This window comes from Leuciscus leuciscus (genome assembly GCF_965113295.1).
Source record: "Leuciscus leuciscus genome assembly, chromosome: 3".
In the NCBI taxonomy this organism is placed as follows: domain Eukaryota; kingdom Metazoa; phylum Chordata; class Actinopteri; order Cypriniformes; family Leuciscidae; genus Leuciscus; species Leuciscus leuciscus.
This window is the reverse complement of record NC_138727.1, coordinates 47,199,447-47,223,357: the sequence shown is the minus strand read 5'-3', so window position 1 is coordinate 47,223,357 and position 23,911 is coordinate 47,199,447. Positions and strand designations below refer to the sequence as shown.

The following is a 23,911-nucleotide window of genomic DNA, read 5'->3' as shown; positions in this document are numbered from 1 at the left end:
TTGGGCTTTGTTCAGGGGAGTGCCACTGCAAGACATCTGCTCCGCGGCCAGCTGGGCCTCTCCTCATACCTTTGAGCGTTACTACCGGTTGGATGTCACCAGAACCTCGGTGGCACATTCGGTCCTAGGGGTAGGGTCCTCTTAGCCCTTTCCCACAGCCCCGTTGGGTTAACCAACGAAGAGTGAATGGGCCGGCTGGCCATGTTCATTCCTGTCACCAAGCATTCGCATTCCTTCTTGGGTTTAGCTATGTGCATTGGTGGTGCCGGGGCCATTATCATGTATGGGTCTCATGCATGTTTCATGCCCTGCTTGTCCACAGCAGTTTAGCGTGGCGTCACCCTTGCAGGGTCATGTTTGTGGGACGTGTCAGGCACCGCCTCTCTGAGGTGACCGTCCTTCTCTGGCCTTCAGAACCTCACTGTGAGTGTATTGGGCAATCGGGGAGCTGTCCATGTCTCTCCCATAGGTGGATCTCGAAACGAGATGATGAAAGAGAACAATAGGTTACTGTCGTAACCCCGGTTCTCTGAAACATCGAGTGGAGAGATCCACCAGCTTCGCCCCGCTTGCCGCACGAGAAGCGAATATACTTACTGAGGAATAGCAGCGCGCCTGACAGCTATATGCCTTAGGTAAGGGGGTGTGGCCTTACCTGGCATTGGCTGCGCGCTTCTGTCTGTCTAGCCAGACTTGGTGCAATTGGATGCTTCTGCAGAGGTCAGGTACGGATGCCCTTCCCATAGGTGGATCTCTCCACTCGATGTTTCAGAGAACCGGGGTTACGACAGTAACCTATTGTTTTGAAGAAGAATGGGTGAACACTGTAAATATTGAGTCTGTGCTTATATTGACATGACGTGAAGGTCAAGTATGGTAACTCATACTCAGAATTTGTCCTCTGCATTTATCCCATCCAAGTTAGTGCACACATTTTAGGTGCAGTGAACACACACACAGACTGCGAACCACACTGCAGCGCTCGGGGAGCGATTGGGGGTACAAACTCAAGGGGACCTCAGTCGTGGGCATTGATGGTGGAAAAGAGCAATGTTTTTTCACTCCCCCCACCTACATTTTCCCACCGGTATTGAGAATCGAACCCACAACTTTAGGCCACGGCTGCCCCATTATTGAATGTGTTGCCAATAAAAGCCTTTAAAACTTATGAAATGCGTATCAGTATAGTTTTCACGTATACCATAGAAACATGTAAAACAATTATCTACATATACTGACGCAGCAAACTTTGCGAAACACAAAATTTAAGTCACTGCCAATACTTTTGGCCACTGCTATATTTATTACTCTCTACTTTTAGCTTTTACTCGTTATTCCTAAATTTCTTACGTGGTGTCGGTGTTGACAACAACTGAGAACGAAGTTTTTATCTATTTTTGAAGGGTTTGACAGGCATCGTATGAGATGAGATGCATGTTGAAAGTGTTTTTTAGGTTTTCACACATCCTAACCAAAAGAGAAGGCAAAAAAGGAAGAAGAAAGTAAAAAAAGTTTGCCTTCTGCAGAATTGCAGTACACAAAACTAAATTCTAGTAAACGACCCCACTTCTAGACCCTTAAAACAAACCATTATGTATATCACTATATATCTCAGATAAAGACTGCGTGAATAAAATAATGCCGTTTAATTTACACAAAACCATGGATTTCTGTAAGGCTTCAATAATACAATTCAAAGTCATAAAACTATTCAACATCATGATACATTACAAGGCATGTGGTGCAAAAATAAAATCAGTCATATGCAATAAACGCTTGTAGCATGTTCATCCAAAAGAAAGGTATTAAGGTAAGATTTCTAGTATTATTCAAGATAATGAAAAGTGCAAAATAAAAGTAGTATCCGCATTAGGAAATAATGTTAACATCACCTTGAGAGGATCTAGTGCACTCAAATTAAAATCACACAGCTCATTCCCTGAGCGGCTTTGAGACCTGAGAATTGGCGAGATTTTACTTTAAATTCACAGTTTAATTTTTAATATTGTCCATATAGAGCTGATACATGTCATTTCCTTTCAGATCCCTTTAGATCAGTAAAATGTGTGACGCAAATGAATTATTGTAAGATTCTTCTGCTTGTGGAGGTCGGTAAAATCATAAGAGGTCTTGTTTTTTGAACAGCCGTCTCGTGTGCTGGCCGGTTGTCTTCACCGTGGCGTTTATGACCGGAGTGTCAGTGAACTCCACCACGCAGGAACCCGAAGAGCACGGTGCCGCCTCCAGCTCAAGAACGGTTATGTTGTTTTGGACGGAGGTGCTGAGCAGGTGGGCTGGGACAAAGAGGGTCACCTGTGGCCCGCGGGAAGGCCAGTAGCGGCCCACATTAAAACCATTAATCCACACTTGACCCTGGAATAAAAATTTTTTTTTTTATGATCCTTTAAAATTTCACCTAAGCTAATCTCTTCACATTTGTAAATGGATCTCATTAGGGATGCACCGATATGAAAATTTTGTCCGATACCGATAACGGATAATTTATATTTGAAAGCCGAAAACCGATATTTTAGCCGATAAATCTAAATCCAAATTTTTATATAATTTTGAAGAGCATGATTACAAAAACAAAAGTCTCACCATTAAAAGCCATGTCCCAAGCACACAATTATAATGTTCTCATGATAATTTCATGTAGCTTAAATGACAGACTTGCGCTGTTACCTGTATTTCCCCTTTTTCTAATCATATTTAAAACAATTAAAAACCATCATGGCGAACAGTGCGCATATGAAGTGTCTCAGCTGTAGGAAATAATCCATTATTTATTGCTTTAATACATCAGCCAAAATGTTTTATCAGGCCGATAACGATAACATTAAAAATGAACATATATTGGGCGATACCGATATGGTGGCCGATATACCATGCATCCCTAGTATTTTCCCTTTTCCCAACCATATTTCAAACAATTCAAAATCATCATGGCGAACAGTGCGGATCTGAAGTGTCTCAGCTGAAGGAAATAATACATTATTATTAGCTTTAATATATCGGGCAAATTTTCATATCGGGCCGATAACGATAACATTAAAAATGAACATACATTGTCCAATACCGATATGGTGGCCGATATATCGTGCATCCCTAGATCTCATTAAAACCAACAGCAGTGGTAAAGAGTCCTACCTTCCTCCAGTTGGGAAACTGGATGTATGTGTCCTGAGGGAGGTCGGGAATGCCGTCCGGGATGCGGAAGCTGCCAGCGTAGAAGGTTGGAGGTGAAAGAGCAGGAGGAGGTGTGCTGGTTAAACTGGTGGAGGGCGAGGAGATGGAGACAGATGAGCTCGACGCCGACAACAGCCCCTCACGCACGGCTTCATCTATACTCAGAGAGTACACCGTCCAGTTAACCAGAACATCAGTGCCCAGAGTCAGATTAAACACCAGACCCTGAGGAACAGAGAGAGAAAATGAAATAAAGAGTCTGAATATTTCTGTGGGATTGTCAGCTAGAGGAAAACTGTAATTCTGATCAGTTAGAAAGATATAACAACTCAAGTTAGAACAGGCTGAGGGACTTTGCTGAGAATGAGTAAAATGGGAAGTGGATAAAGTTTTGGTTGCCTTGAAGTCATTAATTTCTCTGCCGTAGTTGATTCTGCCCATGTTCTCCACCAGGATGTCCAAACGGCTGCCAGCTTTTCCAGTTATATTCATGGTGAGTGCCTTGTTCCTTTCCAAAATACCAGCAGAAATCTAAAAAAAATTTTATGATTTAAGAAGCACAGAATGAAATGAAACAATTACACTACTGTTCAAAAGTTTGAGGTTTTTGAAAGAAGTCTCTTCTGCTTATCACATGTATTTGATAAAAAATAAGTAAAAAATATTGTGAAATATTATTACAATTTTAAATAACTGACATCTATGTGAATATATTTTTAAAATCCTGTGAAGAAACATTTCTGATTATTATCAATGTTGAAAACAGTTAAGCTGCTCAATATTCTTGTGGAAACAGTAATGCATTTTTTCAGGATTCTTTGATGAATAGAAAGTTCAAAAGAACAGCATTTATTTGAAATAGAAATTTCATTCATTTATAACTGTCACTTTTGATCAATTAAATGTGTCCTTGCTGAATAAAAGTATTAATTTCTTAAAAAAAAAAAAAAAAAAAAAAACTTACTGACTCCAAACTTGGCAGTGAACTGTATAAAATGTTGTGTTATGCAAACACTTCCAGTTAGATATAAATCTGTGCATAAACTTTATCTTATCTTAAGAGCCTTATCACCATCACAGCTATTATGATTATGAGTAACTCAGACATGAAACAATCGACAGAGTAAAACAGTGCTGCTTACGCCATCAATGGATATATATGCCCGATCATGGACTCCATTTAGAGGGGATGACAGCGGGGTGGGCTTCAAACAGTTAACAGGTAACACAGTTTGATACAGCATAAAGCCAAACGCCTGACGGGATAATGACACATCAATAATCATTAAACAGATAAGACATAAAGCAATACAGTTCATAAAAAAGCATCTGCATAAACACAGACTGAGACGAAGCAGAGGGAGCATTTAAATCACTAACATTACTATAAACAGAACTTCACATTTACTGAACAACAATTAAGATGAGATGCGGGCATACCTGATTCATTTCAGTAAATGTTGTTGGGTAAAGAGTTTGTACAGGGCCAGAGAAAGACAATACATCCAAAGACTCTGACACGGTCTTGAGCTGCAAGGACATGATAGTTATATAGAGGAGTGTTATATAGACACATTAAATAAAGAGGACCTATAATGCTTTTTTAAAATTTTCATCTTTCTTTAGTGTGTAATGTATCTGTTTGGGCATGAAAAAGGTCTGAAAAGTTACAAAACACAAAGTCACTCCGACAGGAGTTATTCTCTATATCAGTGTCATGTCACTGTTTCTGAACTCCCTGAAACGCCTCCACTGTAGTCTTGAGTTTCCTTTCGGAAACAAATACGTCACAATATTCCTTATTTAAATAATTCCCGCCTAAGACATACAGAAAAAAAAGGGCGGGACCTGGTTGAGTGAGTTAGTAGTGTGTTAAACTCGTGGTTATGGTAAGGAGCGTGACATTTCTGAAAGATGCTGGAAGTGGTTGACCAATCACAACACACTGGACAAGCCGACCAATCAGAGCACAGAAGGCGGGGCTTCATAGAGACAAGAACTAAACAGAGCGTTACTGACAGACTGGGAAGAGAGGTGCTGCAACAATGTCAAATATTGGAAAAATAAAGAGTAATTATTATTTATTTTTTTACATTTAAGCATGAAAACCTATTCTAGTAGAGCCCAAAAACAAAAATCAAAGACTAAACGGCATAATAGGTCGTCTTTAAATAAAACAGAGACTCAAAATATAAATCATATTACAATATTAGAATAAACAGGCAAAGATGCAGAAAATGATTTACCTTCTTCATTTGCACTTGTCCATATGCAAATTTAGGTGTTGATGGAGGCAGCATTCCTTCTGGTATATCTTTGTACTGTATCCGAAACAACAACAAAAAAACAATCAGATTGATTTGCATGATTACTGACCATTGCATTTCTCCTTTGAAAATCATAATTCTTTCAATAAATAGCTAAATCTTTACCATTTTGATGACTTCTCTTATGGCGAAATACTTCTCTGTGAGGTCTCCAGCTTCTGTAAGGGGGGCATCATAGTCGTAGCTGGTTGGCTGAGGACCATAAGGAGAGTTTGCGCCTATAATGTGATAAAATCAAGGAAAAACATGAATCGAGACACACTGTAAGTTATTCTTGGCCTGTTGAGGTACAAATCTCCAAGACCTACCATTCCAATAACCAAAGTTAGTTCCACCGATGAACATATATCTTGAAAACAATAACAAAAATAGTAATAAATCATTCAATTCTGACTATTCAAAATAAATAAATATAATCAAATAAATCAGTGCGTTCCTTTCAGAAGTCATTTTTAGTGTAAAACCGATATTCAATTGTTATGGGTGACCAACTCACAAGTTGACATTGGCTCCCATTCCCAGAATTTCATTGAGGCTCTTGACGATAGCGGCCGTGTGAACGACAGAGTGTTTCTGGCCCCAGTGGTCCAGCCAGCCTGCGTAGAACTCTGAGTTCACCTGCAAAAAAAATAAACTGGCCTCAGCTCCATTTTTCCAGAACACATTTCTACATGTTAGAATTGTGGAACATAATTCTCTCTCCCTGCCAGATGCGGAAAGGCTTATCCATGTCTTTATTACGTCGAGGCTTCATTATTTTAATGCACTTTATTCTAGTCTCCCTAATAAGAAACTGCAATATATTCAGAATTCAGCCGCTCGGTTGAAACTGCTTGCCAGCATATTTCCCCGGTTCTTTATAAATTGCATTGGCTTTTCATACAGGTACGTATTGATATTAAAACCTTGTTTTTAACATATAAAGCTGTTAATGGGACAGCCTCTGCATGCATATCTTTATCATTTAGTCACCCTTGGCCTTTATACTCCAACTCGCTCTCTCCACTCTTGTACTCTTCAGCAGCCTTCTTTTAAAACAGGGTCTATATGAGGTCAAGCTTCTTCTGTTTCAGCTCCACAGTAATGCAATGCTCTTCCTTTGGCAATTAGAAATTCCCCAACACTTGCCTATTTTAAGAAGTCTCTAAAGACTCATCTTTTTAAAGCTGTTTATTGTTGTTGAGTATACTTTGTTATTTCTGTTTTTTACTATATTGCTGTTATTGTTATTATTACCCTGTGTAGCACTTTGGGTTTGAGAAAAGCACAATATAAATAAAATGCATTAGTATTATTGTAATAATGTAATTCAGTGTAGCTTTGCCATCCAGTGTCTTTATATTCATAACTGCTGATAGGAAAAACGATTGATTCTTACCAAAGGGCCACGTGGCTCTGCATGTCTCTGTGCTTCAAACGCAGCGGTTACATTTGAACCTGCACAAAAATACAACGATAACATTTACAAATCGCAATGCTAAGAAATGTCAGAACCAGTGTTATTGTTAGCTAAAAACATAATGAAATAAACTTTAACTGAAGTAAAATAAAATATTTAAAAAACCCATAAAACTTATTTTATTTCAGGTAGTTGCTAAGGCAATATTTAGGTATCTTTATATATATAACCAGGGCTTAACATAAACTTTTTTGCTCACCAGCCACTGTGGCTAGCTGTTTTCTAAAGTTACTAGCCACTCAGCATTTTCACTGGCCACAATTTTGACATCGATACCATGGGGAAAAAATGCCATATAGCTATTTTTAATACTATCTCATAATTTGCCAGCAGGAATATTAGGCTGTTGTCACTTTAAGACCTGACGGATCCATTATACTGTTACACATGTTTTCTTTCTCAGCTGTTTACGTTCACTTAAAACATAACTGACTGTTTTTACGTGAATACTTGCCCAGACTGACATTTTGACATTATTTTGAACTGAGAGGCGGCTTTATGGGTTTTCTTTGGGTGTGCAATTCAAGCCCTATAACACCAACAATATTCATGAGGAGCAAATTAACTGAGTGAGTGAGGAGAGGCGGGTTTGTGTGTCACTCGCTGTCGGAGAGATGAGAGAGCGAGAAAGCGCAGCTTTATCTCTATCTATTCTGTGGAACATAAGTATTGGAAGCGTTTCATTTATTTCAGTACTGATATGTGTCGAAAAATCTATATTTTTGACAACACTACATTGCATTTAGTTTATTTCAGATGCCATTTTAAAAAGACTACAACTGAAAAATGTATATATTATATATAAAATTTAACACGCCAAAGTGGCTAGTAGGAGTGACTGCGTGACACACCACGGCTGAAATCCACCCACATTTGGCAGGTATTAATGTCAAGCTCTGTATATAAAATATAGGCATAAATATATATATATATATATATATATATATATATATATAAAATATATATATAAATAAAGGTGATATATAGCAGACCTGGGCCGAAGTCAACAGTGGCATAGATGCCCTGGAGGGATCCACACTTGAGATAACCCACGCCTGCTCCATCAGTGGTGAACAGGACCACCTCGTCCCCCAGATGAGCCCGGAACAGCTGGCTGAGATGTCGCATGTAATCAAAATCACAGGCAAAGTAGCTGCCGTATTCATTCTCTACCTGCATATGAAAGCAATCACATTCATACATTTATGCGCTTGTGTTTGAAAATTAAACTTTTATACATATTACACCTATTTACATACTTGTTTGTCCTTAAAGGAGTAGTTCACTTTCAAATAAAAATTTCCTGATAATTTACTCACCCCCATGTCATCCAAGATGTCCATGTCTTTCTTTCTTCAGTCGAAAAGAAATTAAGGTTTTTGAGGAAAACATTCCAGGATTTTTCTCCATATAATGGACTTCAATGGCAACCAACGGTTGGAAGGTTCAAATGTCAGTCTTCAAAGGCTCGACACGATCTCAGCCGAGAAATAAGCGTCTTATCTAGCTAAGCGATCGATCATTTTCTAAAATAAAATAAAAATTATATACTTTTTAACCACAAATGCCCGTCTTGTACTATCTCTGAGATGCGCCACGCATTACGTCATCACGTTGAAGTAAACTCCAGTGTTTACAAGTTTGGAGTAGGAGGACCGTTCAAAGTTATTGTATGTTGAATGACACATATTTATATGTATTTGTGTCAGTTTATTGTTTAAAATGGTCCTTGCGTGTGCATATCCTGGATGTTTACGATGTCACGCGTGACCTTTCCAACGTGATGACGTAATGCGTGGCGCATCTCAGAGATAGTACAAGACGGGCATTAAAAAATATATAATTTAATTTCTTTTTAAAATATGACCGATCGTTTAGCTAGATAAGACCCTTATTTCTCGACTGAGATCGTGTCGAGCCTTTGAAGCAGCATTGAGACTGACATTTGAACCTTCAAACCGTTGGTTGCCCCTGAAGTCCATTATCTATGGAGAAAAATCCTGGAATGTTTTCCTCAAAAACCTTAATTTCTTTTCGACTGATGAAAGAAAGACATGGACATTTTGGATGACATGGGTGTGTGTAAATTATCAGGAAAGTGAAAGTGAACTAATCCTTTAAATAGCTAAAAAGGGTGAAAATATACATACAAACAATTTATATATGTAAGCAATAAGGTACTTTATAAAACGGTTACCACACAATATTAAAGTAAAAAAAAAAAATTATTAGTGCAACTTTCATGAAGTTAAATCAATAAAAGCATTCCTTCCGCTAGAAAAAAATAGTCCCTGACTGTGAACAACAACGTTTCAATGTGTAATATGCATGAAAGCGCAAATAAAAACAACAAACTGTTCTCAAACTTTGTCTTATTCTTTTTATTTTTTACAACACAATATTTGTGAAATTTCCTCACACAAATAGGCATAGCTTATCTCTCAGCATGAGAAAACGTTTATTTCTTTGTTTATTCCGTTATTTTCTCTCTGCACTAAACTAAATATTTACATAGCCTAAATAAAAACACAAGGGCACATATTATATTATGCGTTGAGTTCCGTCTTGGTCATTTGTTTAAAATCAATGCTGCAACCCTTTTCACTACACCCGTCACCGAAGCATGTCACTGCCCAATGGGTTTGCTGCACGGTATTTTTTTCATTACGAGTCTTCTCGAATGTATCAGTGTTACATTTCAGCACTTCGGCATGACGGTTCATATTTGTAGAAGTCTCTCCAAATTGTTCCTCAAACCACTCATCCATCGTCATGCCACCAAGTAAATCGAAATTTACTTTAAACATTTTAGCCTTTTTACTTCTTACGTTTTTTTCTATGTTTATGTTGATACGTGTGGTTGCTAAGGGTGTTGCTAAGGGCGCAGTGATAAATAGAACCGTTGGGTGAAGCGGTCATAGCCGTGTTTTATCGTGAATAAAGCACAGCTATTGACCAATCAGAATCAAGGATTGGAACTAACCGTTTTATAAAACATTTTATACATAGGGTTATCTATATACGGTGTACAGGGTTTTTGTGTCATTGTAATGTAATTGTCCCACTTTTCTAAAGTTACACCCATCAGATCATGAGCAGACATTTCATAAACTGATTACATAATAAGCTGGAAAATAACTGAATTATTAATACTCGTTCAACAGGAAATGCCACAGTTCAGTGTCATGAGTTTAGCAGTAAGGCAGGCTGGAATCACAGAATCACTACGGAATCATAGTTGAATATACAGTATATCATATTGTAGACTGTATATTATATATATATATATATATACAGTCCCTCCAGAAAAACGCGATTATGCGATCGCATGATTCCATGCATAATCAGCCAAAGTCCGCATATTTATGCGGGGGGCGCATTTTTTTAAATACGCCGCACTTTTTCCGCATAAATTGCAGATTTCCGCGTGCAAAATATGCGGGCTTGCATGATTTCATAATCCCCGCATTTTCGTTGCAAAAAGTCAGCAGAAAGTTGACAAATGTTGGGTTTACTTCACACAAGCGCAGCCATTTCCCCTGTTGCCATGGGAACGTTATGAAGTGACGTAATTACGCGACATCATTGAAAAGCTGCAAACCCCGCGATAGGCCTATTTCACAAAAATCCGGTCGTATCTTACACCGCAGGCCGTGCTTTGCATGTTTTCATGGAACAACTGGGGAGAAGTTAAATCACGTCAGACACAGAAGGCAAAAAGACGTGTCTGTGGTGTGAAGGAGTAAGTTAAGCAGATGTTGAAAATGGAGTGTTGATGCTGGTTCGGGAGTGATGCCCTGACAAAACATGTTTATTGCACTTGATTGTTATCTGATTTGCACGTCATGCACTTTTATTTATTATTATCAAATGTTGGCAAATTAAAATTGTTTGTAGAAGTTGTTTTCTGTAACTTTCTTAAAAATGAGTGAACATGGAGCAGTTTTTCCGTGAGCGGGACTGGAAAACCCGGAGTGGATCAGGAGTGGAGTGATAACAGAACGCTTAGAGTGGAGAGAGGAACATGCTTTTGCTCCACTCCAGGCTTTGATCGCATCCCCCTAAGCAGGGTGAATAGCCTACACCTCGTCTTTCCCATTCAAACTAAAATGAAGACATTTATTACACTATTAATGTAATTGGTGTTGGGCAATCACTTTTTTTTTCTCTTTTTCATCAAACTGCAGTTTTCGCAAGTTCCCGCAATTTTCGCAAGTTCCCGCAATTTTTGCAAGTTCCCGCAATTTCATCGCATAAAATTGCATAAATATCCCGCATATTCCATCGCATTTTTTAAGAAATCTTGCCGCATAATCAAGGATTTTTGCCCGCAATAATCACTAAAAAACTCCGCGTTTTTCTGGAGGGACTGTATATAGTATTATTATTATATATATATATATATATATATATATATATATATATATATATATATATCTTCTTTTTTTTTACCAGCATGATTGTTATATAACTGTCTTACTTGCACAGTAATGATGGGTCCGCCGTTCTGGTACAGGTAACGTTTAATGATGGGCAACAACTTCCCCATCCACTTATCCACTGCTGCAAGGTAATCTAGAGCAATATATAAAACACCCCTTGAACTTGCAATATATACATTTCACTCGTTCAACTGCATCTTTTCCACTCTGAGGTTAATCAATAACTCATGTTATTACCTGGATCAGATGATCGCAGCACAATGTCTTTCTTTTTCAACAGCCAGGCAGGCAAACCCCCCTAAAACAAGAAAAATGTAACCATCCGAGGTCAGAAAAGCCATTTACACTAGTTATTTTCACTATATACAACAATTATTATTATATTTAAAAATGACTATTTTTACATCGGAATTATTGACTTTATAGGACATGTGTCCCTGCCAGGGATTTAGATCAGGGGTTTTCAATCTTTTTGATGCCACGAACCAGCATATATGATCACCCTCATGCGAGAGACCCCGATCCTAAAATTTAAAAGACAGCTAAATATATTTCATGTATAAATACCCAATTTATACTATTAAAACGTATGTGTCATAAACATGTATAAAATATTATTTGGAAAATATTTCGTTTCTGTTAAGTTACAAAAACTTTTTTGCAATTCACTATAGTACTGTACTGATAGGCGTATTATTTTTTGTTTATTTATTAAAAATGTTGTATTATTTAGTTATTTAAATACATTTTTTACATTTATTTTAAATCATAAGCATTAATTAATTTTTACATTGTTTTTCCACAGACCCCCTAGCTCTCTCTTGTGGCCCCCGGAGCCCAGTTTGAAAACCCCTGATTTAGATGCGTCTCAGGCCCTGTTTACACCTGGTATTAAGATGCGTTTTGGTTTATCGGATCACAAGTAGACGAGGCAAACACATTCCCGTTCACACCTGGTCTCTTTTGTCCACTTTCAGCCACTTCTGTCCTGATTTCTTCAAGGAGTGGGTCTATAGGCCAGTAATGTGTGGGTTTTTTCATATCTAATGGACAAAATAAGCTCACCCAATTTACACGCGACCAAAGACGGCGGAAAAAAATCAAGAGCATCAGCTTTCATTTCTGCTCTGACAGCCGCAAGATCAGCCGAACGCTGTGAGTGTGTGTTAGAAATCAGGAATTGAGAGAGAACATTGAGCTTGGTAAATTTTTCATCTTCAAACCAAACTTGGGTCTTCAGCCGACAAAGTTTAAATCCCGTCTGGCTAATGCACTTCCCATAATTTTTAAGCATTAGGTCAGTAGATGGAGAGAAAACGCTCTTTTGTGGCTGTTCGAACACATTCGACAACATGAGCGTTTACACTAGGAAAGCAATCCGGTCTAATGTGTTTTCAACGACCTCTGGAAGTGGTGGAAAGTGGACAAGCTCAAAACGTTTAAAACTCGTTTACACCTGTATTTGGCGTCGTCAACTTGTGAACCGATGGACCGAAACGCATCTTAATGCCAGGTGTACACAGGTCCTCCATCTTTTCTCACCATATCCCACTCTGCACAGATGTAGGGGCCTGGCCTCATGATGACCAGCAGGCCGATGTCTTGGCACAGCTTCAGGAAGTGCTCTAGATCCGCGTCTCCGCCAAAGTCGTACTGACCCGGCACCGGCTCGTGGAAGTTCCATGGCACATACCTGCGGATGAATTCGGCCATTAGGGAAATCTGAGTAGGAATGAGTGGAATACATAGTAAGAAAAAAAAAAAGGGCCAAAGAAATTCCATTGATTAGTACATAATTATGAAATCATTTCAGAAATATTGTACTTGCAATTAGCAATTTCTCAACAATAACATTTTATTGCTTTTTCCATGATTTTTATTATTAATTTCCAGACTTTTCCAGGTTTGGAAATCACAATATTTCCAGGTTTTCCTTGACTGTGGGAATACAAAAGATTGTGACTAATCCTTAATCATTGTCAGTTCGTCTTACGTCTGGATGGCGTTCAAACCAGCCATGTACATCTTGAGTAGCCTGTCCTTCCAGTAGACTCTGGGAATCCTGCTGTAGTGGATGCTGCCCGAGATGTACCGAAATGGCTCTCCATCTTTAAGGAAGCAGTTTTGACGGTAATCCACGGAGAAACTGGATGTTGAAGCATACTACAGAAAGGAAGAGGATACAGAGTGCTTTAAAACAAGAAAATCATTTTTCATTAGTTAAAGGAATAGTTCACCCAACTACAGGCAAAAGGAATAATACTTGACCACAGAATACCAAAATGATCCAATCGGAATAAAGTACAGTATTCAATTTCATGTACTCAGCCTCACGTTCCAAACCGGTTTGGTTTCCCTACTTCCATGGAACACAATCAAATATATTTTGCACTATATCCTTGTCTAAACCATTTCCCCCATACAAATGAAAGTGGATGGGGACTGGGGCATTTGAGTCCCAAATGACAAAAACGTGGTCTCAACATCAGGTTTGACATCTAGGATGGTCCATGTGTGTCTTGTGGCCAATTATTATTGACATCAAAAATTGTATAACATCATGACAAGACATGTTTTTGTAATTTTTTTTAGCACAACAGCCTCAGTTTCCATTTACTTTCATAGTATGGAAAAGAGCAGTTGTTTAAACATCCTGCAATTTTTTTTTAATTAATATGGAATGAGGGTGAGTAAATGAGGACAGAATTGTGATCTTTGTGAGCTAACGTTATCTCTTTGAATAACAGTATTATAAGGATTGGTGTTTGATGACTGACGTCCTCACATGACAAGTCACAAGACGCTCGAGTCATGACAGTCTGGACGCACTTGTCAGTCAGGTGCTAGTATGTTCATTATCATAACATCAGACCAAAAGTGCGACCTAATATCTCACAGCAGAAATATTCTTCTATAAACAGTGTCAGAATAGCAAACACTAGAAAGTATAACACTTTTCTTAGATGGTAGTAACGTTACTGCATATGCAAGTCACTATTTAAAGTTATGGAGAGAACATCTGCACACTAGTAAGCAAGCTTTACGCTTGGTTTAAATTATACTTTTAAAACAAATGTAATACTTGCCGTGACCGATGATAGGGCCAGGAGCAGAACCAACATCAGTCCGACATCCGCAGTCATGGTGTTTGAATCAGCAAACAGCGGTGCGGAAGTCAAATGCCATTTATTTTGGTTGCTACTAGCGATGACCGACTCGTGAATGAATCGTTGTCTGGAATCGGATCTTTTTAATGAACTAGTTGAACCGGTTCACAGAGCAGGTCTGAAAGATTCGTTCACAAATCGAACTGCATTGGTAAAACGGTTACGTTAAAACCTATTTTTTACAGTCTATGGTTAAAACCGACCTAGGATTTATGAATTATTTTTCATTACTAGTAAGTAATCCAATTGAATAAAATGAAATGCTAATGCACCTAGTGAGTTAATAGGCTAAATTGTGGTGGTCACAAACGGGTGTTAGTATTGTGACAAACTGACTGGACAAATTAGATTACAACAAACACCTTTATTAACAGAACACTTGTTTACTGGAATATTTTAATGTAAAGCATGGACCATGTGGTGACGCTAAAGGAGATTCATGATTTGATTTTGAACAAGTTTGAGAACCGACTCACGGTCGCAGATTTCCCATCACTAGCTGCAAATCAAACTGAGAGTACATTTACATGACAACTCAAACAGCAACATAATGTCGGCTCAGATCCAGCCCACATCTGGCCCACATCTGGTACACGTGGATTCCACACGGCCCAGATGTGGGCCGGATCTGAGCCGACATTACGTTGCTGTCTGGGAACGATATACTAAAAACAGAAAAGTTTTTCCACTGTGTTTTAAGTTTACAGACGACAACATTCTCAAAACAATCACAGTTCACATGGATTCGTGAAAACGACAAAAAAAAGGCTGTATTATTCATGTCGGGCCAGTAGATGGCGATGTCACTTGGTAAAGAAACACTATGCGTCTATAGACTGAACACGTAATACACAAGCGCATGACGTCACCGTTTTCAAAAACGTGTACTTTGGGGTCATACACGACAAATGGAAAACTGTTAATGCGTTTTGGATATAAATTTAAACAACAATGGCATTTTGGGGGCCTGAAAACACAAGCTTTTGAAATCAGGTTTTAAAGTGCAAGTTTTAGAAAACGATACCGTTATCGAATTTTTGAAAACGGTGACATCATGCGCATGCATTACGTGTTCAGTCAGTGTTTCATTACAAAGTGACATCGCTAACTACTGGCCTGGCATAAATAATACAGCGTTTTTAGTCGGTTTTTAGTTATAGTTTTTAAACATTTATTAACATGTTCGTACTTATTTTTTATTAGTAGTAAGTATTCCAGTAGATTAAAATAAAAATATAAAAATTCTAGCCATAACAAATTAATTTTAATATTGTGACAAACTGAACTGGAGACATTATAAAATATAAAATATACATTATTATCTGAAACTGTAGCCTAAAAAACAGCAATCTTACTGTATTTTTATTTGTATCTTTTTTTTTTATTATTATAGACCTTGTAACAAACATTAGCACCAAAGTCAGAAGCTCCAAAGACATTCACAAGGCGCGAGGACTCATATGCACCATTTACATTTTTCTCTACCTTAAGAGACTTCATTAAAAGAGCAAGTTTGTTACAGAAAACCTTGTATAAAGGAGGAGATTTAGACAATCGACTTCTATAAATAAAGAATATTCAGTTCAACATCTTTACTGGAACGTTTTGCAGGGGCCAATTGATGACGCAAAATAATCAATGATTCGGATCTTTGAATCGGTTCGAGAACCGACTTGCTTAAATGAGTCGGACTTCACATAGTTGCCCTCCCAACCACTAGGGAACGCTATCGATTACTTCCAAATAATTCTTGACACTCTTCTTCTCCGTCTCTTAGAGAAACACAGGAGGAATACACGTGTGTTTCCGCACATGTGTGTTTTCTAGTACAGTTTAAATAGCTTTATATTTTATCAATCGACACAACGCTAATGATGTCAGCGTCTATAAACATGGAAGTAGACGGTGGAGGTGATGTTATGATGGCTGAAGGTCCCGAAAACGACGCGGATTCTCCCGTTGTGAGCCGCACACGAAGTGGTCGCAGACTCCGGACGCCCGCAGCCAAAACTCCCGTTCGCCGGACCAGAAAGTCTGTTGTCCGAGAAGATCCGGCAGAAAGCATTGATTCTCGACAGGAATCACCACCAGATGAATGTACAACAGATACTAAAGGCGATCAGTGCAGCTCAGTCACAGTATGTCCAAATGAAACTGCGTCATCATCGTCAGTAGATGTCAGTCAAGAGTCAGTGCCGGACACTGTAGATCAGACCAGCGAGAAGGAAAACGTGGTAAATAACGCAGAGACAGGGTCCACTGGTCCTACAGACCCCAAGAAAGGGGCCAAAAAAAGGACTCACTCTGAATCCAGTGAGAAGAAAAGTAAGCCTATGCCTCTTGGGAAACCCAAGTCTGGAAGAGTATGGAAAGACCGAAAGAAGCAAAGGTGCATAACATTTTATTAACATTCAGCTTCCTATTACTCTCATCAGGTATCTGGCCTAATATCACATGAGTATTTGTATTTATGTGTGCATTTATGTACGTCTGTTAATCCAAAATAATAATTTGGTACATAAACATTACCTGTTTCCCCATTGTACTTCTTTGTTTGCTAGTACATTTGTTTCTTCTGCTCAGACGTGCTGACTTTGTTTTGTAGGTTCTCTGCTCTGTTGAGAGACAAACCTCTGCGTACATCATGGGAAAAGAAGATGGAGGCCAAGAGAGAGAAGCAGATGGTGAAGCAGTACCACCAGCAGCTGAAGGATGAGCAGGCCAGAGAAAAAGAGGTGAGTTTCTGCCCCAAAACTGTGCTTTTATCTCATTATGTATTAATTGAATGTTGTCATTGTTTGTTTTTGAAACAAAGTCTTGAAGTGCGTCCCAATTTGCGCACTTCTGCACTATTCTGTGCCGTTTGTAGTGTTAATAAAAATTCCTAATAGAAGAAGTGCCATTTAAATTCCCAGATGATCCATTTAATTAACCAAAAAAACAATGGCTGCATCCGAAATCGCATACTTCCCTACTATATAGTAAGCGAAAAACAGTATGTGACAAAATAAGCATGTCTGAATTCACAGTACTCATTAAAGAGTAGGTAAACAGTACCTGGATGACCTATTACTTCCAGTGAGATTCTGAAGTTTGCATATGATGGACACTTTACTGTCCCATGAGGCCACGGGAGAGGATTTATGAATGGCAGTGAAGTGACATAACTGATGCTGGTAGATCACGTGATAATGATAATGTAATTCCTCAGTGTGAAATGTTGGACACTTCATGCACTCAACTCTTAGCTTTAGTTACGTGGGGGAGGGGCTATCAAACTTTGATGAATGACAAAATCGCCTTATAAAATTAATGAACTACACGGATGAGTACATGGCGAGTCTGTAGTGTGTGATTTAATTGGGACACAACTTTGATAAAGTCTCACTTATGAATAAACTATTTACTTATTAGTTACCTTAAAATTTTGGGGTCAGTAAGATTTTTAAATGTTTTTATCTATCAAAAATACAATAACAACAGTAATATTGTGAAATATTCTTACAGTTTACCCTAGTTTTTTCACATGATCCTTCAGAAATCATTCTAATATGCTGATTTGCTGCTCAAGAAACATTTATTATTAATAATAATTACATTTTTATAATGATTAATATTTTAGTGGAAACTGATAATTATTTTTCAGGATTCTTCGATGAATAGAAAGTTAAAAAGAATAGCATTTATTTGAAATATAGTTTTATTTCTAACATTATAAATGTCTTTACTGTCACTTTTGATCAATTTAATGCAGCCTTGCTGAATAAAAGTATTGATTTCTGAGAAACACGGTGACATTGTGACCTGTGGAAAATGTAATGAAGATTCAGGCTGGTACAAGTTTTGAAGTTAAAACCTGAAATATCAGAGTAAACATTGGTCATATGTGCTTTTTCTGTATTTGTTTATTTTTCTCCCAGGACAAGAAGAAGAGGAGAGCTGAACATCTAAAAAGACGAGCAGAAAATGAGAGAAAAGCGGAGATTGTGCAAGTGGTAAATACAGAATGTCATTTTGCACCAGAATGCAGATGTTTCTCACAGTTGTGAATGTTGTCGCAGTTGTCGTCTTATTTAACTCATTACTGCTCTGCCCCTTTCAGATTAAGAATACAGCAAAGATCAAGAGAATGAAGAAGAAGCAGTTGAGGAAGATTGAGAAAAGAGACACGCTGTCAATGGTGCAGAAAACGCCACCCAGTGTCAAGAAGGGCAGAGGGAAAACAATCAGCAGCTCGTAGAGGGTTTAATGCTCTCAAAACATGCTGTGCCAATCTTTGATGAGCTGGCATGCGGACCTCAATATAAAAAAAAACCTATGGAAATATAATGATTTTGTATCTGTGACTCTAAGTAGACTGCTTTGTATATCACTCAGAGGTTTGAGTTGTGTATCTGCTTCAAATCTCTGGGTCTGATGTAATATTTGTACAGCAACTTCAAAAATGCAAATAAATGTGTTGATTTCATGGACCCCCGTTTCCCATCACTGTTTCATGTGAACATAAGTTTATGTGATTGTCACATAAACAAACAAAAACAAATACATATCTTCTTGGCTCATGCATGTTAAATGTTTTTATTTTTTTATTATTGTTTTAAAAAAACATGGGACTTTCCGCTTTTATGGTTCGATATTGTTTGTTTTGGCAATGTATCTCGCCGAGATGCTTGCACTTTCGGTTTTCTCGGGTGCTTTTGAGAGCGAGAGAATGATAGGTACTTTTTCAGAACTTAACCATTTCCTTCAGATGAGTGACCTTTGAATGCTTTTTTTTCCTCTCCAGTGAACTGAAGTGAACTAGGCGGAATTAGGAATGAGGTAATTTTAAGGGGTGGAGTTAAAAGAATAAAAAGGGTCCCATGATTTGACTGTAAGAAACACTGTTGAAGAGTGAGCAGAGCACGAACACCAAAAAGCACATAGAGAAGCCATGGATACACAAGTTCATGCATGTTTGGTAAGAATATTTTTTAATGCATTTTAAAATACAACCATGTAACATGATATGCTGACATTTGAATAGTATTTTTAACATGAAAGAGTTGAAATTGTTGCTTTTGTCCAGCCTTACGTGTCCCTCTCATGAATGTCTCGACACTCTTTCAGGCTCCGTACCATAAGCTTCAGCGTGCTGAATGTGGACCCTTGCAGTGTGTGAAAGGAGACCCTAAAGACACGGTTCCTGTTCCCTACCATGAGCCGTGTGGAAACGCCACCCACGCCGCTCTCCGGGTTCAAGAGCCGTTTTCAACAGATTCTAAACGCTTTTCAGTGAATTTCTTTAATGGCTCTAATGGAGTCAGGGTTTCGGTGGCGACGAAGAGCATCGATACCATTGGGAAACTGCTGCAGAAGGTCCTGAAGCTGAATCCAGACTTCGGAGCAAACCTGAATCTGGCCTACAATGGGAAACCGGTTCAGCTGCAGCAGACGCTGTCTGAGCTCCAAGTGAAGCCTGGAGCCACGCTCATCACCTACCAGAAATGTACAGGAGGTTAAAGACATTTTCCTTCCGTCTTCATTTCTGTTTATCTGTAACTTTAGTGAGAGGTAAATCACACTTTAAATGTACCTTACTCACAAACTTTTCCTTGTCAAATATTTGATTGCTGTTAGCAATTTATTGCTTAGTTTTGTGTCATAATTGAATTTGAAAATACTTGACTCATTTTAATCATCATTAATGCAACAAGCCCTGACCGTTGATGCAAACATAAAAGAAAGTGCAAAACATGTTGAGTTGAATGTGTTATTTGAGCTGCAAGACGACATGAATATAACTTGTTTTGTTCAAATGTTTTGTTTTACACGATGGGACAAAGATGCACTTTGTTTGGATGTTTGTTTTTGAAATTGAGTTCAAGAATTGAAAATGAGTTTTTTGAAGGCATTTTTTGGGTTTAATCACAACAAAACAGTTTCACTTTCAGTCTTTAAGTTCACTGGGGGGAAAACAGAGATAGTAGAAATGATCATTCTATCTACATAGTTTATTATGCTATCTAACATCTTATAGTTTGTAAAACTCAAGTTTGTAAATGTCTAACATCTATGAAAAAAGGAACATTCTTAAATCAGCACAAACTTTATATTAAACTATGAGATCATAATCTATTGTTAAATGATCTGTAATTGTGATCTGCACTTTTCTATATGTAAATCTGACTCTTCTATTTTAATGAAAATAAAATAAGTCTTGAACCACTAGTAATGAATTGTATTATGCATTATTTTCTTATTCAATACTATTTTCTTATGAGCCTCATGCTTCAATGGAAGCAAAAACATCTGAACGATGAGCAGAGGTGGGTAGAGTATCCAAAAACTGTTCTCAAGTAAAAGTACAAGTACTTAGAAATGTTTACTCAAAGTAAAAGTAATAATTTTAATAGTTACTTGAGTAAGAGTAAAAAGTATCCAATGAAAAAACTACTCAAGTAGCTAGTTACTAGTTGCTTCGGATCATATATAGGCCTATATACTGTACATATATAACATGATATTATTTTGATATTTTTAATTTAAATGACTATTATTATCATAATTAGATAGGCTATCTTTGCAACAAAAACAGAAGAGACAAGCATTATTTCTGCCATCTGTAGCCGAAAATCATTGCCTGTCCTTTGGTTAGTAACTTATACAACTACATTTGGATTATTAGACAATGTCGACTCTGCAGAGTTTTGCATTCACATTAGGGGATGGGAGGAGGAGGAGGGAGGGTCGAGCTAGCCTCCGTTTTGTTTGACAATACGTAGAGCATCAACAATAAGTGACGTCACCCAACATCGCTTAGAGCACCACTAACTATTTCTTTGTTTTATGCCATTATGTAGGCCTATAGTTTTATGAGTTTATTAATGGTACAGTTATTAAACAGTCATTTTTGGCACATATACTGTAAATGTCTGTCCATCGGGTTTCCAAACCTAGCTTGTAGTATTCTGTGAGTTATATATATGTATATAAAAAGACATTTGTCCCAGTCTGCCCAAAACTCAATGGTCAACAAGAGACTATTATAATCTCAGTGAAACTGAAATTCATGTATCAGCTGTAATGTAGATCTTAATCACAGTACCATCACCAGATATAACACATACATGAACAACAGTATGTAAAACAAAAACAAAAAATACACAAGGAAATCAATTTCTTTTGAACAGGGAATAGTCCGGTGATTCCCATTTTCTTTATAATCCCATGTCTTGATATTGTGGTCAAATGCATGGCAGCAGTTCCTGTAAATGGTGTTTTGGTGAGAATGAACCCTTAAGGGGTTGGGCATGCAACAGGGAAGATAGGGACATTCCCAAAGCTTTCTCTTTTGACTATAAAAAATTCATGCAATACCCAATACCTGCATTGTGAATAGAAGCAACTCAAGGCAGCATGACTACAGTCATTTACCCAGCACTGGTAAGATGATTTTAAATTAAAAAAAATTAAGATAAAATGTAAGATATATGTAATTATAATTATATATATATATATATATATATATATATATATTAACATATTTTTATATATTACCGTTAAAAAATTTGGTAAATTTAATGTGTCCTTGTTGAATAAAAGTATACATTTTTTTTTTTTTAAATCTTACTGACCCAAAGTTTTGAATGGTATATATTAAAGATGAATTCTTATGAAAATTCTCCCTTTATATTTTGTTTTATTGTCATGAGGTGGTGCCCTGCATGCATTCACTGAATATCCTGATTCTCCCTCAGACTCCAAACCTTTTCCAGCCGGAAGCATGTGGACTCAGGGAGTGTGTGAAAGGAGACCCTGAACCCCTTCCTGAGCCGCTTGGAAAGGCCACCCACACCGTTCTCCAGGCTCAAGAGCCGATTTCTTCAGGTCCTAAACGCTTTTTGGTGAATATCGTTGATGGCAATGGAGTCAAGGTTCCCGTGACTGTGAGGAGCATCGACACCATCGGGAAACTGCAGCAGAAGTTCCTGAAGCTGAGACCAGACCTCAGAGGCTGTGGGAATCTGCTCTACAATGGCAAACCGGTTCAGAAACAGCAGACGCTGTCCGAGCTCCAAGTGAAGCCTGGAGCCACGTTCATCACCTACCAGAAATGTACAGGAGGTTAAAAAAAGAGTTTTCTTGTCTTCCCATTGGATAATTCATACCGCAGGACGAATATAGGCTACCTTCCTTATATCTATCCATATGTGCCATGTGTCATATCAGATTCGGACACCACCTTACTGAACTTGTATCTAATGATCTTTTGGCCTACAAGTCTATGCCAAAATTATTGTTTGTGTAGACCAAATATATTTTACATTCATTTTCATAAAAATGTACCAGTTAGGAAGTACAATGTCATTTTGTTGTTTTAATCATTGTAAAAGTTTAAAATAGCACAAATAAAGAATGAGAAATGTACAGTATAAATCCATGCTAATTTGTTACAGTATAACTAAGATATTTAGAGTTAAAACATTCAGTAACAAAGATGTGTAAAATGCTTTTTTTGTATTGCTTCTAATTCTAAACAACAATAAAACCAGCCGTCCATGCAAGCGAAAAAAAGCAAACAAACAGAAAAGCGATCATGTGTTTTGAGTTGTGGTAATGCATGAGCAGACGGACGTGTTGCTTGGTGACTGTGAATGTGCCTTGATTATATTATCCATGGATATATTATCATTTCACAATAATTTACTGTAAAAATGATACAGTAACTTACTGTGAAAGTCATGCAACTGGTAACCTGCAATTTATTGTAAATTTACAGTCAAATATTTAACAGTATAGGCCTAATGTGCCATGTGTCATATCAGTCAAAGCTTTGGACACATTTTACTGAATCTGTATCTAAAAAAGTCATATTATGTAACAGATATATCTATATCTATATCTATATATCTCTATATATGAAGAGTTCAGATGCAAAAGCCTCTAAGTGCCATCTGAAATTTTCTTCTATAGAATGATCATTTTTATCAAGCTTGTATATTTAAGTTCAGTAATTTCACTTAAATGTCAATGAAAATGACCTATTAATTGTCATTTAAGTGAAATTACTGAACTTAAATATATGAGCTTGATAAAAATGATCATTCTAGAAGAAAATTTCAGATGGCACTTAAAGGCTTTTGCATCTGAACTCCTCATATATAGATATATATATACACACACAAGTTTTTTGTTTTTGTTTTGTTTATTTGTAACTTAATTGGTCAATTAATTATATTATAAATGCAAAAAATAGCAAAAGTGAAGAAAGAAAGAAATAGTCTATGTACAGTATAAACCCACACATAATACTACATGGTTTCTAAATCTAAAAACAACAAAAAT

At 37.5% G+C, this 23,911-nt stretch overlaps 4 protein-coding genes across 5 annotated transcripts; 3 read left to right on the top strand and 1 right to left on the bottom strand.

The window, feature by feature from the left end:
- Positions 1-1,631: 1,631 nt before the first annotated feature.
- glb1 (galactosidase, beta 1) lies at positions 1,632-14,661 on the bottom strand. Its single transcript, XM_082164296.1, has 16 exons — positions 14,504-14,661; positions 13,411-13,580; positions 12,960-13,110; positions 11,655-11,715; positions 11,456-11,550; positions 7,968-8,148; positions 6,895-6,953; positions 6,013-6,134; positions 5,825-5,865; positions 5,622-5,734; positions 5,436-5,510; positions 4,630-4,719; positions 4,332-4,445; positions 3,589-3,720; positions 3,151-3,414; positions 1,632-2,373 (listed from the first exon to the last, which is right to left on the bottom strand). The coding sequence occupies exons 1-16, from the start codon at positions 14,558-14,560 to the stop codon at positions 2,119-2,121; spliced, it is 1,980 nt and encodes a 659-aa protein (XP_082020422.1). The 5' UTR covers positions 14,561-14,661; the 3' UTR covers positions 1,632-2,118.
- A 1,681-nt stretch (positions 14,662-16,342) lies between these two features.
- ccdc86 (coiled-coil domain containing 86) lies at positions 16,343-19,056 on the top strand. Its single transcript, XM_082163527.1, has 4 exons — positions 16,343-16,973; positions 17,190-17,319; positions 18,505-18,579; positions 18,687-19,056. Exons 1-4 carry the CDS (start codon positions 16,456-16,458, stop codon positions 18,822-18,824), a joined length of 861 nt encoding a protein of 286 aa, XP_082019653.1. The 5' UTR covers positions 16,343-16,455; the 3' UTR covers positions 18,825-19,056.
- Positions 19,057-19,389: 333 nt separating this feature from the next.
- Positions 19,390-20,794, top strand: LOC309494262 (uncharacterized protein). Its single transcript, XM_082163531.1, has 2 exons — positions 19,390-19,544; positions 19,694-20,794. The coding sequence occupies exons 1-2, from the start codon at positions 19,518-19,520 to the stop codon at positions 20,084-20,086; spliced, it is 420 nt and encodes a 139-aa protein (XP_082019657.1). The 5' UTR covers positions 19,390-19,517; the 3' UTR covers positions 20,087-20,794.
- A 1,081-nt stretch (positions 20,795-21,875) lies between these two features.
- Positions 21,876-23,158, top strand: LOC309494260 (uncharacterized protein). 2 transcript variants are annotated; one of them, XM_082163529.1, is made up of 2 exons: positions 21,876-22,009; positions 22,324-23,158. In XM_082163529.1, exons 1-2 carry the CDS (start codon positions 21,983-21,985, stop codon positions 22,693-22,695), a joined length of 399 nt encoding a protein of 132 aa, XP_082019655.1. In that variant the 5' UTR covers positions 21,876-21,982; the 3' UTR covers positions 22,696-23,158. The 2 variants fall into 2 exon arrangements, with proteins under 2 accessions (XP_082019655.1, XP_082019654.1); XM_082163528.1 differs by having other exon boundaries at positions 21,934-22,009; positions 22,279-23,158.
- The last annotated feature ends 753 nt before the right edge of the window (positions 23,159-23,911 follow it).

Excerpts from the sequence above, each read along its gene's own strand:
- glb1 (XM_082164296.1), bottom strand. The coding sequence starts at position 14,560 with ATGACTGCGGATGTCGGACTGATGTTGGTTCTGCTCCTGGCCCTATCA. Across the intron at positions 11,716-12,959 it reads TCTGTGCAGAGTGGGATATG|GGGGGTTTGCCTGCCTGGCT; the intron begins GTGAGAAAAGAT and ends TTCTTGTTTTAG. Across the intron at positions 3,415-3,588 it reads GAGAAATTAATGACTTCAAG|GGTCTGGTGTTTAATCTGAC; the intron begins GCAACCAAAACT and ends TCTGTTCCTCAG.
- ccdc86 (XM_082163527.1), top strand. The coding sequence starts at position 16,456 with ATGATGTCAGCGTCTATAAACATGGAAGTAGACGGTGGAGGTGATGTT. Across the intron at positions 17,320-18,504 it reads AGCAGGCCAGAGAAAAAGAG|GACAAGAAGAAGAGGAGAGC; the intron begins GTGAGTTTCTGC and ends TTTTTCTCCCAG. Across the intron at positions 18,580-18,686 it reads AAGCGGAGATTGTGCAAGTG|ATTAAGAATACAGCAAAGAT; the intron begins GTAAATACAGAA and ends TGCCCCTTTCAG.
- LOC309494262 (XM_082163531.1), top strand. The coding sequence starts at position 19,518 with ATGGATACACAAGTTCATGCATGTTTG. Across the intron at positions 19,545-19,693 it reads CACAAGTTCATGCATGTTTG|GCTCCGTACCATAAGCTTCA; the intron begins GTAAGAATATTT and ends ACACTCTTTCAG.
- LOC309494260 (XM_082163528.1), top strand. The coding sequence starts at position 21,983 with ATGACTACAGTCATTTACCCAGCACTG. Across the intron at positions 22,010-22,278 it reads CAGTCATTTACCCAGCACTG|GTGGTGCCCTGCATGCATTC; the intron begins GTAAGATGATTT and ends TATTGTCATGAG.